Raw genomic sequence first — 20,865 nt, forward strand, 5'->3', positions numbered from 1 at the left:
TGGAGCTGATCTGGGAATCTTAAGGTATGGCCATGCTAACAACAACATCAGCTATACATCCCCAACAAATGTTCCCATTTTGGGGTCCCCAACAATGTAAAAATGACTTTCTTTCCAGAAACTCTGAGGCCATTCTCAAAATTGTACTTGTTAAGATTTATTGTTAAGAAGTTAGGGTTATCATAAGATGTGTGCAAGTTTAAAACTTATTGATCAGACATGTGGAGTTCTATTCAAAATGAAGCAGTCTGTGGTCACTGAGGTAACTGACTCTTTATTTATAAACTCTGTAGACTGTTATCTCTATTTCCAACTAGGAAGGTTTAAGATAAATTATTTGTTGCTGATTTTAGCTGGTGTTTGTTATACAATGTCATTGACACGATTTTCTAAAAATGTTTATTTAAAAATAAACTCTTAGTTTTAGATGCCATATTCTAGTATAGATCCCACATCAGTGATCTAGCTAATACAGCTGTTAGACTTGTGGTACCTTTGGTTTTGATTCCATATGTTCTTTTTCAAGCTAACAATTTCAGAGAAGATTGTACATACAAAAATATAAATTATTTTTATCTTCCTTTGCTATGGTTTTTCAGAATTGTATAATTGTACTTTTGGTTTCTTTTGTTCTACTTTCTCTATTTCTAATATATTTCCTTAGATTCTTTCACAGAGTCGCTGTGTAATTAACTAGCCAGTAATGGCAGTGACAAGAAATGCTGTATAAGAACCTGGAGGGGTTTGATAACATTAGAGAAGTGGGGTGATTGACAGTTAAAAATTAATAGAATCCTACTTACATGAGGTCAGGAGGCTCAAAAGAAAGTGCCCTCACATATGTGAGTCAACAACGTACAGGATCCAACATGCCTCGCATCTCCTGTGAGAAATGTTTCCCCTTTGGTGGAACTAAGGGGGAGGTCTTATGGAGTTTTTTAAGGGAGATTTTTAGTCTTCAATTTGGGGAAGTGCCTGTGGGTCTCACCATGAACAGTCCTCAATCTGCCTCTGTTGTTTTATTTTCAAATTAACCCTGTTTGTTGTTATAATAACTAATTGCATTTATTTGAGGTCAACAATAAATACTAACAATTGTGAAAAAAAAAATGGATGCCATTGAGGGGGTAAGAAATCTAGACTAGGGAGAACAGAAGCACTTAGCTGTGCTAACAGTTTACAGAGAGGGACCTACCAAAGGGGATATGAAAGACCCCGTGAAACTGCAGTAAACAATTAAAAAATAAGTGCCGCGATTTCTACCAAGCCTAAGTGTTGTCATGATTAACAAAACTTAATCTCATTATGTATATTACTTGGAAGGATATTCATACATTCAATAACAAAGTAGCATCAACACTGCAATTCACTACTGTCCTATTTCAACTCTTGGCAGCTCATAATAGCTTCACCTCTATTAAAATGTGTGGTAGGCCCTCATTGATTGTCTTAATCCCTGAAAGGTGAGTGGAACAGATCTGTAGAGGTCAAAGTGCCTTTTTTTTTTTTTTAACTTATATGAGAAACTCAGTATTTTCCCATCATAAAAGGAATGATTTTTAAAACATCTAGTTCATTTGATTTGGGGTCATTTATTTAACTCATTTATATCTACAGGCTATCACATAATAATTAACTGCATTGATTGACAAGTATATGCCTGAATTTAAGCTTGTGTAATGAAAATAATTATTGTTGAATGAAACACATTTGTTTGGTGGAGTCTTCAAAGATATATGTGGTTCAGATTGGAGAAAATAAATCTGAGAAAACATTCTGAGGTGAAATCTTCCTTTCAGAAGTGGGAAAATGGATGCTTACAGAAAATGGCTTATTGATTTATTCCTTGTAATTAGTTGGTGGGACTAGGCTAGACAGGCATCCCAGCAATCTCTGTTTATAAATCATTATTAAAAAGTCATCAGTGTAATTTGCCTCCTTAATAAAAACCAAATAAAAGCAAAGACATTGGCATTATGTTCCTAACTCTAGGAAGACTTCAATGGCCTGATGTAAACTGAAAAAGATTACATTTCTCATCAGAAAATATGTAGTCATTTTTACTGTGGAAGAGTTGAGAATACAAATAGTTTTTGTTGTCGTGTTTGTTTCCTTTGTTTACAAATCTTTCCAAGACGCTTTGCTCATTGTTCTCCCCCCTTCCCACCCACCTAAGATTGAGAAAGAAAACCACATCCAGCCAACTTTCTTAATTCATGAGGAACTTACTTTGTCCTCCTCAGAGTTTTAGGTATGCTTCATTGGGTCTCTATTGTAACAGGAACAGACATAGATTTTTGCTTCAGTGCATGTTTCTTGAGCTCTTAAGAATTTAGAAAATATTGAGTAACCTATAATCCCTTAAGAAATTAGCCATTTCAGAAGCATATTCTGTGGAACTTAAAAACTTGAATTTATACCACAGTACTCAAGAAGCTTTAACCACTTGAACGGCTTTGGCTGCAAAAACAATCTACTTATAGTGATCCTGATTAAACATACTAGGCATAAAGAGCCAAATCTGTCAAATGGACTCTCTAAAAGAACTCAACACATTTTAGAGAGACCAGCAGCCCTCTGTCATGGAAGTATTGTAGTTGCTTCAACCTGAGGCTGAACACACGTTGCAGGTGGAATGTTCTTGCTTCTCCAGTTTCTCAGTCGCAGCAGCAACAGCTGTTGTTACTATGGGGAGACAGCGCCGTCTTCAGTTCCTAAGGCCACTGGGGTTTCTCTAGTGCTTGCTGCCCAAACCTGAAATAGGTAATAGCTTTTCACTCATTTCCTCCCTTGAAAATGAAAACGACATCAAGAAACACTTATGCTACAAATTACTCAGAATGAAGTATTATGTCCTGGACTGCAGGTCTGTGTTTTAAACACGTTGTCTCTGTATCATTTACAGTCAGACTGTAAAGATCAAGAATAATGAAAAAGACTGTAAAGATCAAGAATAATGAAAAAAGAAATCATCCGAGAGTTATGGAGACGAATTGGAGGCAGTCATTCCCTTACTGCCTGGAAATGCAAAACTGGAATATTGTATGAGGCTTTCATCAAATGAACTTAGTCTCTCTTTTGAGATCTGAGACATGTTTTTAAAAGGCATGAATGGGAAAAGTTGTATAATGTTGTTTTTCTGAAGAAAAATAATTCTTTTTTTATTAACCAGTAGGAAAATAGAAAAGGAATCTTAATAACAGAGTAATTTACATTGTTTTTATCTCCTGATTTTAGCTTCTCTTGATTCCTTTCTCTTTCATTAAATCTTAACATATTTTTGGCAAACACAAAAGTCTTTATTTTAGAAAGCATTTAACAGGAATTGATAACCTCTATATGGGCATCTTTCTAATTGCATTCACCTTTGCTTTATTGCCACTAAAATATATATTAAAAATGAATTGTTTTCACAATTTGTTGGCACATGTGCACTTAGGCAAGGAAGAAAATTGTGCATTTGGTGGGAAGATGCAATAATGAAAGTGAAATCTCCCATGCCTTTTGCTTCATTGAAACAAACAAACCAAAAAACTAAGAAAAGGTATAAAATGTTTGTTGGAAACTTTAAGTTCGTATTGATAACTTGCCTCCAAGTATTTCTTGTACAGAAATGTTTTGCTTTAAAATGATTATAGTAAAATTTGTATTTCGACTGCCCAGGCAGGGATTTAACTCTGTGAGTAACTACACCAGTGGGTTGTGAATGTGTCACCGCGACAGCAGGTTGACAGCCCAGGACGCAGGGTAGGTGCACCACATTCGATTCCTCTGAGAGACCAGAGCTGTTGACAGGGTGACCTCTGACAGCAGCTTCCCTTACTATAAACAGAAGGGCGTGGAAAGCCACTGGTCAGAGCCCAGAGTGTTTCTTCTCCAGCCCTCCTCCTAGTTAACCTAAATAACTGCACTGCTTCTGGAGCGGCAGTTCACACCAGAGCAAGGTGTTTTTAAGGCTACCTGGATGTTGGTTAGAGACTGGAAACCTCTCGAGCATTCTGTAATCCTTGAAGCAGCTCTCATTCTACTGACACCGGAGACTGGAATTTATTGGCTGTTGAACTTCACACACTCACACACAAAAGCTACTTTCAAATAAAACTGGAATCAGTTTCAGATTTTTGGACTTTGAGTGAGGTAAGTTGCATTTAGCTTTTGATTGAAGCATTATCATTATGAGGTTATGTGTTAAGAGTGTATGTTTAAAAATAGGCAGTTCATCTCAGGAAAATGTTAGTTGGAATAAGTATTTTGTTTGGATGTTTCTCAGTTTCACCTCAAAGATGCTAGGAGAAATATATATATAAAAATAGCAAATTGTTCAATATCGATAAAATCCTCAATCAGCTCTTAAATACAATGTCTTTACTGCATAAAATTAAACTACTATATTTACATTATGTTCATGTTTAGAGAAATGTGGGTAATATAATAATTGATAATAAATAGATTATATTTCTTTAGAAACCTTAATAATGTCTTTGAGTATTTTCGCCCCAAATGTACATGCTGTAGAATTGTAAAAATTAATACAGTTATTTAAGTGAAAGGTTTTATTATTTTCTGGATTTTTTTTGTTTGAAATTTTGTACTGATTTGTGTTTTTTTTTTTTTAAATTTGGAATTTAATTAACTCAATGACAAATCTTTTTCTGTTTTTAAGGGAAGAAATAATTTCCCACTGCATATGAAGGTTTTTTTTTCCCCCTGAAAACACAATAGATCAAAATTTTATTTGAACTTTTAAAAAAAATCCCATGTTTAGTTTTTTTACCTTCATTTGAAAGTACACTTGAGCATGTGCTTGATTTAAAACACTGATATGCTTCTGTTTAATTCTTCTAGTGTGTTTTTTGTATCTTTGAATCTTAAGGAGAGCGTGAGCTGCTCTTTTTGCTGCATAGGGGGACTAGAACACAGCTGAACTCTCACAGTAGTTACAGTATCTTAAAGATTTTTTTTCATTCAAAACAACTGATGAAAGCTTTGTTCTGTTAGTACTCTGTGTGTGTGTGTGTGTGTGTGTGTGTGTATGAGAGAGAGAGAAAAAAACACAATTTGGAGGAGGAAAAGTCTTTAATTCCAAGTATCTACGAAAACTGATTTACTGCCAGTTAGATTGTTTAGGCAACCTGTTTGAAGAAAGGGAGGATGAATTATCACAGCCAATAAGTTTTCCAGCTCGGTTTCCAGGGTCTACAGAGCATCAGTCAGCGCTCCAGTTTCCTGCTCCTTTTCATAGTTGCAGTTACTATTTTCTGCAATCCTGTGTAATTGAATAATGATGTTGTACTACGTCATTTTGTATTTTACATGTTTGGATTTTAACCAGAATTCCCTTGACAACTACAATATTACATATCAAATATGGCAAAAAATGTAAATAACTTTATAATGCTATATTATAGTTCCTTAGGAAGAAGGGAGAGTTTTTGTATTTGATTTTTCTCTTTCTTTTAGATTCTTTATATATACTGTTTTTAGAACATACTTTCAAAATTGTATGATCTGATTTTTTGAGCTCATAACCCCCTCAGAAGGTAGGTGGTGGTATGGTGATGTGTCAGGGATAGTCTCACTTTTTGCTTTAGGGAAACAGTGCAAGCCAATTTTGAAGGTAATGCAGCTGTTAAAGAAATACAAAAGCCAGATGACTTCATAAGTGTGTATTGAGGAAACCAGGATAAATTGTCCTTAGAACCAGCTCTCAGAAAGCCATTTTAATTGAGGTCAAAGAGGAAAAAATCGTAAGTATATTTCAATTATTTATTAGGTTTACCTAGAATGAGACGTTCACTACAGATAGACCTAATCTACAATTCTTTCACGCTTTACCCCTTGAATTTTCCTACAGTGTAGATCCATTTTATATTGAGACTGCAGAAGACACTGTTTTCTGTATAACAGACACATATTAACAAGATTGTGAAATTACCTATGTAAATTTCACTTTCGTAGACACAGAATTAGCTTCTATATTTTAAAAGGCTTTCAACGTACTGATTAGGTCTCCCACGAAGATCCACAGTTACCGGACTATTTTTCCTTACAACATATTTGTATGTATGAAATATATTTCTCATAGGACTGTTTTGTCTTACTGCTTTAGCCAGAAGTAATTCTAGTGTTATTATAATTTGATAGAAAATCTATTCAGTAAGAAGCTAATTACTTGTTTTCTTTAGTGATAAGTTATGCCACAATCTGTGTTATATTAACTGTGCTAATGAAGAATTAAAATTTTGGATTAGAACCTGAGGAAAGGTGATATATAGGCATGTTTTATAACAATATGGATTTAATATAAAGTTACTTTAAAACAGGTTTTAAAACTCAAAATATTGCTAAAATATTGTAGAAATATATGATTAAAATATAACATGTTGCAATATGTTTTTCTCATATATAGTTTGCCTTTAAAATAAATTGGTTAAATTGGTCTTTAGTAAAGTTGCTATTTTAATGGAATATCAGTAATTTTAATTTTACAAAATTTAAAAATATACTTCTTTACATATTTATATTCATGCGTGCCATGAATATTTAAATCACATACAAAGTAATCTACAGATAAATACAGATACATGCTGTTCAATTAAAAAATTGCCTAAAATATACTATTGTTTATATTCTAGCCTTCAGTTTGATTTTGCAGCTCAAAATTCTTAATTTTCCTTAAGAATTACTGCAACACTGTTGGACATATTAGAAAACTTTTTCTGTATTCTCTGAAAATACCTCTTAAAATTATATATAGGGATTCCAACCTGAGAGTTTCAACAGAACTTTGAATAAAATTATTGTATATCAATGCAGCATTTATTAGACTGCTAAGCCAGATTATCTGCATAATAATTGTTCAAATTCAAGAGTTCTACTTCATAATCAACTAACAGTCACATTATAGTGTTTTACACAATGATTAATATTTATACTTTAAAAGATATGATAGCTGATGATGATGCCTGTGGCTAAATTCTTTTGAAGTTTCAGAGCTAAGATGAGCTAAATTTCTTGAGTGGTAGAAGGTTGCATTGTCTGGGGGCCAGTTAGGCTTGGCAGGTCATGATAAATGGGAAGTTTTTCTTCAACTTGTGGCCAAACATTCCAATATCTTGAAAAGGGGGGAAAACACCAGTATGATATAGAAGGCATTGCCAAAAACATTAGCAAGATTACTCTATTAAGGGACTAGGGGAAAATTTGTTAAGCTTATTTTTAAACATTACTTGTGTGAATTCATAAATCTTCACTTGAAAGGAAGGAAATGCAAGGCTAAAGATTTTGTTATTAAATGCTGGAATAGAATTATTCTTCCCTGATGTAGTGAGAAAATATACTGTTCACTTAGCAATTTGAATTGAAATGCAATAAATTCTTCCAAATTAGCATTATACTCATTATGTACAAATTCTTTAGCATTAACTATTCCATTTTGCTATTTTTTTGTTCTAAAACAAATGTAAAAAGTTCAAATATCTGTTTGGTAACACCCAAGAATGCAAAGAAACTTGTGAGCAAAGGGTAGAAATGTGATGAGATATATGAGAACCTGTCTTAGGTGTTTAGAGTGTATATTTGTGAGAAAAAAAATTCCTTTAACACTTATTTTCCTATTTATACAGGGTACCACCATTGATCAATCTAATCTCTTTTCCTACTATAGTGGTGGAAAAAACTTTGTATGAGCTGTAATATGATATGTTAAGACTTCTTATGGTTCCTTCTGTGGCATTTTAAGTACTGTGTTACCTGTGATTTAGTCCCTGATGGGTAATAATGAAAAAGCATACCATTAGACAGCATTTGGAATTTTCCTTAATATGTCATACAATATATGTGGAATTTATTGCAGATAACAAAAAACTATGGCATCATTAAGGAGAAAATGTGCTTTAAGCTTATGTGAGCTGATATTTGATTTTATATATATATATACATATATACACACTGTACATAATTATGCTTTGTTTCCCTGAGTCATTGTTACTAAGTTGCTTTTTTATATATCTCCAACCTTGCAATGAACTCTCAAATCATTCCAAAGCTCTTGTGACAGTTGTAGTTAATGAAGAGTTATAGCCTATAGGATCGTACATTTAAAACATAATTCCTCCCCAGTGTGTGATTTTGTACAGCCTCCTTCCCCAAAATCTAGGTCCTGAAAGGCCTGTGCATTAAAGTTCAGAAATCAAGTTAGATCTTGCCAATGACAGGCCAATCCTGGAGAGGTAAAATAATTTCTACTTCAGGATTTTGGTTGTGAATTTTTATTTCTTAACTACCTACTCTTATTCTTCTTAATGCAGATGTTGTTTTGTCACAGTTTAAAAATGGAATATTCAGTTGTATCTTTGTATTTGCTCAGTGTATACAAAAATTAACAAATATATTGGATAATTTTCTTTGAAATGCGGAATTCCAGTTAGGCAGTACGGTTCTCCCACTTTTATAGTAATGAAAGGGTAGCTTGTCCTTTTGGAAATTGATAATTGGTATTATAGGGAGAGAAGCATGAGTAAGAAATGATAGATTTAAAGGCTTTAAGAAAAGAGGGGCAACTATTTATAATAATTTTATCCAACTGAGTCAAGTAAATTTTATAAAGTATGCACTAATATTTGATTCTAAAACAATGATGCATTCCAATATTTATGTAAACATACTACTTGGTCACATTCATAGGGACATTTGAAATATAACCAAAACTAGTAAGTCTAAATTATTGATGCTGATAGTAATTCTGTATCACTCTTTATTTTCAAAGAATTTTGTATGTAATAGCAATGTAATATGCCCTTTGAGAAAAAAAAATTATCTTTCTATCAGCCTTTTTAGCCATCATTTTACTTAATGCATTCAAATCTAATTCACATTATATTTCCTACACAGTTCAGCAAAGAAATAGATTTTGTCTTACATGCCACCCATAAAAATATAACAAATTATTTACTGCATCAGCAAAATTTCATTTCAGAAGTTTCATCTTGGATTTATAGTTGAGGAATTGTTCTTTTACTATCACTGTGTAGAATTTCCTAAAGCTCCTTAAAGTTTATTTCAAAACAAATTAGGTTGCATTGTATTTTAAATGTGTTATTAATTATTCCTTTCTTTAGATTTTTATTACCTTTAACGTTTCAGGAGTTATATTCAGAAAAATTAAATAGAAAATAACTGGGATAATTGTGTACTGTATTTCAAATAGATGGTGGGTAGGCTAAGGAAAGCTTCTTTACAAATTTTAAGTTAAATCTTCTTTTCCTTAAAATATTGTAAGCTTCTTAAAGTACCTAGTTACTTGAAAATATGAAAAATGCAAAAGGATTTTATACTTAAATATACATATACTTATATATAACACTGATGAAATTTTATTTTACATGTATTTCCTAAATATTAAAAGTATCCATTATTTTTAATATCAAATCACAGGCTTTACAGAAATACAGTTTATATTATTCGTGTTTGTACAGCCTACAAAACCTGAAGAATAAATACCATGAAATAAGATTAGCAGTTTTTAAATAGTTGTCTAACTAATGTAGTAGTGTTTGCCAATCTTCTCTGCCCATTTATTCTACTTTATTTTCATCTTGACCTTTTCCACTGCCAACAGTTTTTCTTCATTTACCTGTTTACTCATTTATTGTGTGTTTTCTCCACTAGAATGTATGACTCATGTGGGCAAGTTTTTGTTGGCCTAGGTAATTTTGACAGAAATATCAAACAAAACACATACATATTTTAAATCTAGTAGCTGCTTTAAAAATTAAAAAAAAAAAAGAAGCAGGCTTATTTTGACCCATTTACCTAAATTTTATTTTTCTTAGTATATAAAATTGAGATAATTTATATTTTGTCACACTGAGTCTTTCAAGTCCCATGTGCCTCATACTCTTATAGCACATTACAGATTAGGATAGTCGTCTTTCAAGCTCTAGTCTCGTGTGTGTAGTGGCAACCCTGTTGGACCAGCTCAGGTATAGTTTACCTCTGTGCACAGAGATGCTCAAGAAAAACATTGATGAAGGAGCAGATGTGGACATATAAGACAAAAAACAGGTCTGATTTTCATATTGAGTTTTTCTAGTTGTTGGTGGTAGAAGCTGAGGGATTTCATCAAAATTTTTCATTTTGATTATATCAAGTTTATATGTTACTAGTGCTTAGTAAACTTGTGACTTCAGTAGTCAAATTTGTTTAATTTGGTCAGTGGTTAATGTATCATAAGAAGTAATTAGTAGTTTTTTTGAAAAATTTTCCATGGAGTGTTACCTTCAACTCTCCATTGTTTCAAAACAACCTAAAACAAACAAACAAACAAAAAAACAGGCTGACCCAGCATAGAGAAGAAGAAAAGGCAGTGTGTGTAGCATTCAGCACTAATCGAAGCCCGCTTTCACTAGTTGTGGATCATTAGACAAGGCTTTGAGCCTTAGTTTCCTCATTTGTAAAGAGACACTTCAAGCATCCTATCTATCTTATAGATTAAATGATCATATGATGACTTAATTGAACCTTTTAAATATTTTTTAAATTTTCATTTGAGACTTTTTAATTTTTTAATTTATGCTTGTGAATTTTAAACTTTTAACATGTGATTAAAATTCCCTCATAGATCTGGATTTGAAATTTAATATACTGCTTGCAGTTTAATTTTGGGGGATGGTAGTAGGAATTGGGGGAAAAGTGCTTTAAGCATTTTGACTGGCATAGAATAAACACTCAAAAATTTTAGCTATCTTCATTTATTCATTCAAAATATTAGTTATTTTACAATTGTGTGCACTCTGTTATTTTTCTAAACTTTAATTCTTTTTCATGTTGTTTTAATTTTGCATGTACTTTCATAACATTAAGGAGGGTTAAAATTCACATTATTGCAGCCAATTAAATATATTTAACACTATTCATCTTTTCCCTCTCGGCATTTTTTGCCTACTCCTTGTGTGTTTTACAAAAGCTAGGATTCTAATTTAAAATATGGGCATGAAATTCTGGCTCATTTCTTGGTCTGCATGTTTCAGCTATATTCAAAACGTATTCAAAACTAAATTGGTAATCATTGAAAACAGGAGGTTCTAATATTTTGTAGGAATATTATTTCTTCAATTGTGTATACATTTCAGCAGTCTTCATATAATGAAATGTTGTTGATCTCTCAAATGTTAAAATTTAGGTGAAAGTTTCCACTTGGCATTTAATTCCAAGATATAGACGCTATAAATATTTGTTTCTTAATAATTCACTTATCTCCATCAATTTGGAAATAAGATGGGCTTTGAAGCATTCTAAAAATGACTTTTTTTGGTCTTCAGTATTTCTAAAATTCTTTTTAAAGACAGACTTTATGCTTTGCTTTAGTCAGTTACAATATTATGTCACTGCTCTGAAATGTCGGTCAAAAACATCTGCTCAGCTTTCTCCTAACAACTTTTGTCTTTACTCAGGTCTTCATTATCTTTTTACCAATAATTTGAATTGTTCACTCAATAAATTAGTGTTTGGAGAGAGTTTTAGTTTATTCCAGCTGCTGTGTCAAAATATTGTGGATATGATAGCTCATAATCAGCAAAAATTTGTTTTCTACTGCTCTGGAGGTAAGAAAGTCAAGATCAAGGCACCAGCATGATCTTGTTGGATGAGAGCCTACTTCCTGGAAGCCACATCTTTCTTGCTGTGTCCTCATGTGAAAGAAAAGGCTATGGGGCTCTGGGAGGTCTCTTTTATAAAGCATTCATTACATTCATAAATGCTCCACCTTCATAGCCAAAGCACCTCACAATGATCTCATTACCTAATCTTTGGGTGTTGGGTGAAACCTAGGATTTGTGGGATGCGAATATTCAAACCCTAGCAAGGGACATTTACTCGATGCTGGATACGCAGTGATGTACAAAGCCAATGCTGTGTCTGCTATTTTATTTCCTGTTGCAGTAGGTCTTTATCTATGTTTCAGGTCTTAACTTGTCTGCCTTCCACGCTGTCTCCCATGTCATTTCTGTCTAGTCTGTTCCTTAAAATCCTTCAATGGTCTTCAGTGGCCAAAAATTAAATCCTTGCCAGTTCCTTACCAATTACAAAGATTTTATATTATGTTTCCTCAGGCAAATTCTAAGATGTTGAAATACCTACTGTACTTCAAATTTAGTTACTGAGGCCTTGTTTCCTTTACATGCAGTTACAAGAAGTCACTTCCTTAGTTACTGTCCCCATCTTCCCTTGAGGGAGGGTATTTTGTCCTCTGACCATGTAAGTCACTGTGCAGATGTCACCTTAGTAGTTATGGTATCCTAAATATTCTTCTTCCCTCTTTTGACCAAATAAGGAAGCCCCTAAAAATAATAACTTGGAATGAGGCATAACTTATAATATCTAAAGGAATATCTACTACATTCTTTCATCATTTGCTTATTAAATATTAGCTAAGAGTCTGGGACTTTGGGGCTAAGCAGTAAGTGATCAATAGATGTGTTCTCTGTCATTACAATTATGATTTTGAGTATATAAACAGGAATTGCAATAAACAGGACTTTCTGGGAAATCAGAGAAAGATATTTTGTAAAGACATGACTGTTAAAAGAAAAATTATTTTTTAGACCACAAGAAGTTTTTCTGTTTCTGACTTTTACTTTGGGTTATATTCGTGTCATTTTATCATAGTGTTGAAAAAAAAAAAAAGATGCTCACTTTTTGAGATGAGACAATTTCAATGCATTCATTGGGAACTGTACATAGCTTTATGTGATGAATCATAGGGATAAATCAATGGAAGAAAGTTTATTTTGATATTCTTCCCTTTTATATCTTATTTTTCATAAAAAATTTAATGAAATTAGGGTGGATCTTGTAGTGGGATTTATGTTTATATTTTAAGGAAAGTTTTCTTTTTCCCCCTTTTTTCTTTTTTCTTTATTCTTTAAAACAGTGTCTTTTCTCTCCTTATCAGGGTGCTGAGTTCCATGTCAAGGGGGAAGATGAGCTTCATAATAGAACATGCCTGACAATCACTATTAATCATTTCATTTTCATATTGTATGAATGTATACACAGGATACAAAAGAGTAGAGTTAATCAAGCAAATAATTGATTTTTCAGATTACAAACATTTGTAGACTTGGAATTGAAAGTAAAATATACGTGTTTTTGAAAGTGTAGGGTTTGTTTCTTTTTAAAAGCGTTTTTTTTTCCCCCTCAGAGGAGGAAGTACTCTGTGAGATAGAAAGACAATGTTATGCATTGAAATTTAAAATGTACCCTTAAAGTGATGCCATCCTTTAAAGTGATACCATCTTATGTCAGGTCACACCCAGAGAGAGTTGTATCCAGGATGTATATTCAGTAGGAATATTTTTCATTTCCAGATTACATATTAGCAGTTGGATTCCATAGGTTTCATAGGCCTTAACAATATAAACACCCAGAGTATATGATAGTGGATTTGTAAATGTGTATTATTCATATTTTATATACCAAAGGGTTTTTGAAATTGAGTCTACTTTGCATGTAATATATTTTCAAAGCCAAAATAATCAGGCATAATTATGTGTACTTGAAGCTATATTGCAAAATGCCATTATTTGTTTTATTCTAGAGAACATATTGTATGCCTTTGTCTAGAAATGGCTAGCATGTACTAAAAGTAAAAGTTATTTTCATTCTTTACCTTTTGTAGGTTAAAAACCACAAAGTTGAAATATAGTCTGCAAAATATACTGCAAATGTATGTGAGAAGTCTGAGAGTAAGGAGGAGGCTTAATTGATATGCTGAGAAATATATAAAACATACAGCGACTGGATTGAAAAAAATGAAAATTAATATATGAATGTTTTAGCTAACACTGTGCTTTGCCCCAGAATCTGGTGTTTATTATTGTGCACTTTAGTAGGAGACAGAAGCGGTATCAATTGGAAAAACATTTTGTAGTGAATTGAGAACAGTATGGCTTTCTAGTTCCTATGTGGGAAACCTGGTTCTTTGGTTTCTTTGTTCTGAGTTAAGCTAGTCCCAAGCTATTTTAGCTGAACATTTTACATACTAATGGAGTTTAGGGAAGTGCCTTTGGCAGCTGTTCATGGGATAATAATGAAATAGCTATTTAGTACTGCACGCTGCTGCTGTAAAATGTGAGGGTTATTTTATAGAGGTCTTGGTGAGTTAAGTTTAACAAGTATGTGAACCTGAGTGAGGAAGTTGTATTTTCATGAAAATAATTGGTACTCTTTTCTTATAGGTAAAGAAAACGTGTACAGAATCAGATGTTTCAGAACCTCAGAATTCCAGGTACAGTAAAATAGACATGAAGACTCTGCTAAGAAATAGTGTGAAATTGGAGAACTAGTAAAATGTTATTCTCCAGATACAACTATGATTTGAAATATTGAATTTCCTTTAGAACTTATTTGTATGGAAATGATCTATTATCCTGGTTATGGAGCCATTTATCATTCTACTAATATAATATAAAGGACATGGGTTAAAGCCAACTTTAGAAAAATATAGTAGAACTATATATTTAAAATATATTCTAACATAGATATCTTAAATGTGCCTTCATTTTACTTTTTTTCCTTTTGTTACAGTATTTTCACACCAGAAATTTTGCTCAAAATGGGATAACTGTCAAATATTTGTTTACAAAATTGGAAAAATAAAAATAAGCTTCGTATTCTCTTTTTGGTGATATTAGAGTCTGTAGATATGAGTTGAAATGGGGTAGCCATTGCATACAGGAATTTACCATTTAGTTGTTTGTTGTTGGATTAGAGGCTCAAGCCTGTCTATGCATTTTCTTTTCTTTTCTTTTCTTTTTTAAAGATTTGTTTATTTATGCATACAGAACTGGGTATAGGCCAGAGGCTCAGGGGCGGCTAGAGGCTTCACCAGAGACAGAGTGGGGAGCAGTACAGGCAGATCCACGAAGTACACTGCTGAGAGGAGCAGCGGGCAGGTCAGGAGAGGTCTGCCACGCCATGTGGTCACCTCTGGGGCAGGCGGGGATCGAACTCATGCTGAAGTGGCTCTAGCTTCTCAGTGCTGTGCTTTAACCCGCTACACCACCAGGGAGGGCCCTCATTTTCTTTGTTTTTATAACAAGGACTTGATTATTTTTTAACTGAAACAGCTTTGGTTTACAGCACTTTATATGCTTCAGAGCTGGATCCGATCAGTTCTTTGTCACCTCCCAACAAGGCACACACAGTCCCCTGCCGTAGTTCACTGGACACTCCACGCAACCCCTCCGCACCTCCTCTGAAACCTTAGTTCTACAGACAATTTTCTAGGTCTTGTTATTTGTTTGGTTTTCCTGACTATGAAGTAACAAAAAAAAGGACTAGCTTTTAATTTTCAATGACTAAGTGAAAGTAGTATAAATGACACTATAGTAATCAATGCTCTCTCTATATATTAATATACAATTTAATCTCTCATACTAAGATTTTTGTTTAAAGGTGAGGTGAGTCATAGTTTATTTGATGTACTTGCTCCAGTATCTGACATATTTTGTAGTTTTCTTGGTACAATAAAACAATACAAATGTAGGTAAAGTGTTAATGACCAACATATATTCCTTTGAGAAAGCAAGTATGAATTATGTATGGCCCATTTTCAGTTTGAATAGATTTACCTTTGTTTTATATAGCTTCTGGTCCTATAATTAAATCATACATGTTATATTAAAATGATTATACATGGTCTTTTCTTTTTGATCATCAAGTGTACATAATATAAAAGAAAATTTTTGACATTTGATCTTTGTCTTGATAATTAAATATCAAAATAGAATCAAATAGTTTTAGCTAACTGAGGCATTAGGAAATGGATAAACCATGAAATGTTTCTTACAAAGCAGATAATTCTGAGATGCATGAAAAGAAGAAAATGCCCAACCTTTATTCCTTATGGTTATTTCCTTTCTAATCATTTTTGGTGATTTACCTATGACTTGTTACTTAAGAAAGCAATAAGTTTTTGTAAGTAACTGGTTTTGAGGGTTGGTAGAAAAAACAGGGCAATGTACAATTATTCTTATCATGACCATTTTTTATATAGTTTTCACCCCAAAGCCACTCTTTATTTTTTATCAGATAGTTATGCTTAAATAAATTTTAAGCAAATTATAACACACACACTGATTCAGTGTCTACAATTCATAAATTAGAGAAGAAACAATGATTTCAGAGTTCAGCGTTTTTAAACCTAGATCATGCTTTTTTACTTAGCATATCCCAGCCCATATTGTCTTAAATTTTAGTTTGGTTTTTAAAGTGAACAGTGTTTATTTTTAAATCTTTCAGAATCATATGGTACATACGTTGGGACTTCTTGGAAATCAGCAGTTGGTTGCTTGGGATTAGCTGCTTCTAAAAGTTGCCTAATCTGTAATATAAACAGGTAAAATTAGGCAAATCAATTTCTTACAGACGCTAAAGCTTTGTGATATAAAAAATCAACAAAGCAATCTTATTTAATAACATCTGATATTGAAATACCTCCAGGCTGACTAGATTGCTTAATTGGTTCAATTGTTGCCTGATCTTTTGATAGTAGCTGGTCTCCTTTTCCAATTTCTAGTCCGAGAACAGTCTCCAAACCCTAGTAGCATCAGTAACAGAAAGGTGTGGTGACTGTTGGATACTAGGCAGGATACCACTAGGACAGCGGTGCAAAAACTAACAGTAAATGCAATGCTGGAACACCAAGAAGATAATGAAAAATGCTAAAGAACATTCTACAAAACACATACAATAACTTACTGAATAGTCAATGATCAATGAATGCCAAAAATAGTATTTGTCATGCACATGTAGTAAGATTCAGTTTCTCCAGAGCGCACACACACACACACACACATATCCTATCACTACCAAAATGCCTTTGTTATGGTCACTGAGCAGTATTTCTTTAGCATGTATTTTTATGGGTGCTTTCTTTTTGTTCACTGAGAACCAGAGATGTTCTTATATTCTCTCTCTTTCTCCCTTGATGGTCTTCTTCCACATTTCAGCTACCTCCCTTTCACTCCCCACTCTGATGCTCTGATGTACTCTCCTGTGTGTGTGTGTGTGTGTGTGTATGTGTGTGTATGAGAGAGAGAGAGAAGGGGAAAGAAGGGGGTGTGGGGAAAGGAATGGATTCAGAATCAAATTTAAGACCTGGAGCTAGGAATTTCCATTCTAAACAAATCTAAAATAAAGAACTGAGCTCCAAATGAAATTCTGTAAATACTGTATCAGCATAAAATGCATGGGAACTGGAGACCTACTACCTTATAAAATGCTGCCTCACTTGAGCTAAAGCTTATATCATTCATTTATTTAGCCAGCTTTATGGTGTGTTGGTTTTGGATTTGAAAATATTATAATAAATGCAGATGGAAAGTGTTTTTACAGTAGGGAAATAATTAAATTGGGTGTGGAGACTTTGTCAGGGAAATTCTTGGAGTGACATATGTGTATCAGCAAATTCTTTGTCTTGCTTGGCCTTAATTCCTCATTTGGAAAGAAACATGAGGACTGCAGATGTGACTGGTAGATTGGGAAAAGAATTTACAAACCTATGCAATCTGAGTAAGATAAAAATGTCTTCTTAGAAGTAGCATTATGTGTATACACTGAGGGTCAGACCTTCGGAACAGCATTTTCTTAATTCATGAAACTGCTGAACTTGAAGTCAGGGATATAATGTGCTTCACAGAAAAACTGACATTCCTTAAATGTAATTTTTTTAACTTTACTCTGTATTGCTATAACCATATCCAGAATAGGCTAACAATATCCAGAATATGCTAACCATATCCAGAATATAGTATTGCTGGCCTTTGTTGTTAACACTAATGTTAACCATAAAATGGGTACATGAAAAAACTAAAATTCATCTTTTTTCTTATGCTTTATCTCACCCTAAAATTGAGTCTCTTACTAGGCCATTTGAAAATGAACTAACATGTTATTTATATGGATTATTTTTCTGTATTCATGGGGAATTTATTTGTGTAGATTTGTGACTTGTTTGAGTCATCACCATAAAATATATGGTTCTTGTTAAATTTTAATATAATAGCTTCTGGGCAAGTGAAGTCAACATAAATAGTTTCTGTGAGTCTCATGTTTTTTAGCCATTTTGTTTTCAGCCTTTTCATTTTTGATGTGAGATGAGGACATTTTTTTATTGCACTCTTGCAAAATACCTTAACATGCCTAATATTGAAATACTCCCTATAATATCCAAGTTATTGTTTTGGTGATCGGTGATCTTCTGTTACTGTTTCTCTACTTTCCCCTTTTTGGGCCACGAACTAGTACACCATTTTCATCAAAAATATATCAAGAACAGGGCTCAACTTTTGTTTTATATTTGTTCTATTGATTACTGAATGAATGGATGCAAAAATGTTGGTGAAATTGAACTATGATGTGACTTGTAAAAATTAGGCCAGTTAGGGGATAGTTTTACTATCCCCTCTTCTCATTTTTGCTCCCATACTACTAGTAGAATTCAGTAAGGAACATATTGCAATATAGGGAGTACTTATTATACATGTTAAACCAAGATGCTAGTTTTTCCTTGTAGAGGTGAGGATGAGTTAATGGTGAGAGTAATTGTTTCCCTAATTTATAGGTTGAAGAAATTGGGTTTTCCAAGAATTTAACAATTGCCTGAAATCAGCAAAGGTCTTTTTGTGTCCTCTTGCTTTAGTCTATACTAACTTTACAATAAGCAAGAGAAAAAAAAAGCACTCATTCTCCAGCTTTTAAAGAAGACTTAAATAAATTTGAATTTAATATCTAATATTTCAGTGAACATCAAAAATTTATTTATTCAGTATCTATGTGTCAGAGCTTAAAAATGCAACTAATCCATCTTATGTAGATAATTATGATTTAGCAGTCTTATATTTAAAGTATTAATTTGTACATGGCTATATAAAATAATTACTGCAGTTCTTCCAGAAGTCTAAAATACCAGAATACAATTTCCTTTCAAAAAGTTAAAAGCTGGGGGCCCTCTCTACTGGTGGAGTGGGTTAAAACACAGCACTAAGAAGCAAAACTAGCCACAGCCTCTTCAGCAGGAGCTTGATTCCAGCCAGGGAGCTGACCCACATGGCTCAGCAGATCTCTCCTGTCTTGAGCACTGCTCTCCTCAGCAGTGTACTTGTTCAATCTGCATGTTCTGCTCCTCACTCTGTCTCTGGTGAATCCTCTCACTGCCCCTGAATGTCTGACCTGTACTCCAGTTCTGTATGCATAAATAAATAAATCTTTAAAAAAGTTAAAAGCTGTGGCCCTCCCTGGTGGCGCAGCGGGTTAAAGCACAGCACTGAGAATCTAAAGCCGCTTCCGCATGAGTTCGATTCCCGCCTGCCCCGGAGGTGACCACATGGTGTGGCAGACCTCTCCTGACCCACCCGCTGCTCCCCTCAGCAGTGTACTTCGTCGATCTGCCTGTTGTGTTCCCCTCTCTGTCTCTGGTGAAGCCTCTCACCACTCCTGAGCCTCTGGCCTGTACCCCAGTTCTGTATGCACAAATAAATAAATCTTTAAAAAAAAAAAAAAGTTAAAAGCTGTACTTTTATAGCAGTGAAAGTTCAGGGTCCCTCTGTGAGTGCACTTAGTATTTCACTCTGTAAAATGACAGGTCCATGTAGCCCTATATGATGTCCCCAAAAATCATCGGAAATCATCACTACCAGGATTGTTTGACCTCACATGTGAAAATTAATTAATGTAGTGCCAATAAACTTAGATTTTCCAATAATACAATTTAGCTGTATGGTTCATGGGATTATATAACAGTTTGTTGATTTAGTATATTAGTAGCACATAATCCTTTCTGAACTAATGAACACAGAAAATTACTATCGCAATTCATACTGATAAGTAATTCCTTCTAGTTTAATACACTATTTCAAGTTATAACATACACTTCTTCTGAACATGATAGATGATTTGTGAATATATAGAAATTCTAACCATGGGATGTAATTCTCACATTCAGAAATTTGAAGAGAACTGCCCTGAAAACTGTATGGTTCATGGGATTATATAACAATTTGTTGAATTAGTATATTATTAGGTAATAATATAAAATTATTAAAATCCCCACATAAAATTATTTAATCTGAGTAATATTATAGATTGTTCTTTTTCTTCCCAATTTTCACAGTGTTTTATCTCATCTCAAAACTTGGCCTCCAGTGAATGCCTCTCTAGTCTCTTCATTATTTTGACTAAATTATTTTGATAAGATTTTCTAAGTTGTTTTTGCTTTTTCTGATGTGTTTTGATAGGTTTTTGCAGATGTGGCAATAGCTGGGGTTCTGAACAAGACTAAAAGATGGATTTTTTTTTGCTGCTAGTTGTAACCTTAATACCTAAGGTTTCTTATTCTTTTTGGCCATAGGAGCATAGTGAATTATGTCCTCAGAGAAGTATCTAAGGTATCTGCTAAGTTCCTAGCATTAGTGATAAGTGCAGATTTATAAAGCGTCTCAAAACTTATGTTATGGTATTTGGTGGTGGGTGTGGTGTGATAAAACACATTTGAAGAGATATGAGCCTATACCTCTAAAACATTCACAGATATTATATATATATTATAGATATATATTAACCCTGATTAACCCTTCCCTATACATATATATTTACATATATATGATAAAAGCATTTAGAAAATAAGCTTATCTTACTATTATTTTTATCCCTCTTAGATTATTTTTCCATAACATATTTTCAATAACATTGGTTTACAACATATGTGTGTGTGTGTGTATATATGTGTGTGTGTATACACACACACACACACACACACACACACATCCCTGATCAACTCAACCTATAGCTCATTTGGAATTCCAG

At 33.4% G+C, this 20,865-nt stretch overlaps 1 protein-coding gene across 3 annotated transcripts in view; it reads left to right on the forward strand.

The window, feature by feature from the left end:
• The window catches only part of EYA4 (EYA transcriptional coactivator and phosphatase 4), a 193,775-nt gene that overhangs the window by 70,803 nt on the left and 102,107 nt on the right, over nucleotides 1–20,865 (forward strand). For all 3 annotated transcript variants that reach the window (XM_004673863.1, XM_004673864.1, XM_004673862.2), the window contains exon 2: nucleotides 14,238–14,287. In XM_004673863.1, coding sequence (XP_004673920.1) covers nucleotides 14,238–14,287 — 50 coding nt within the window. The remainder of the gene's footprint in view (nucleotides 1–14,237; nucleotides 14,288–20,865) is intronic.

The sequence above is a fragment of the Condylura cristata genome, unplaced genomic scaffold (genome assembly GCF_000260355.1).
Source record: "Condylura cristata isolate star-nosed mole 26May11 unplaced genomic scaffold, ConCri1.0 scaffold00001, whole genome shotgun sequence".
NCBI lineage: Eukaryota > Metazoa > Chordata > Mammalia > Eulipotyphla > Talpidae > Condylura > Condylura cristata.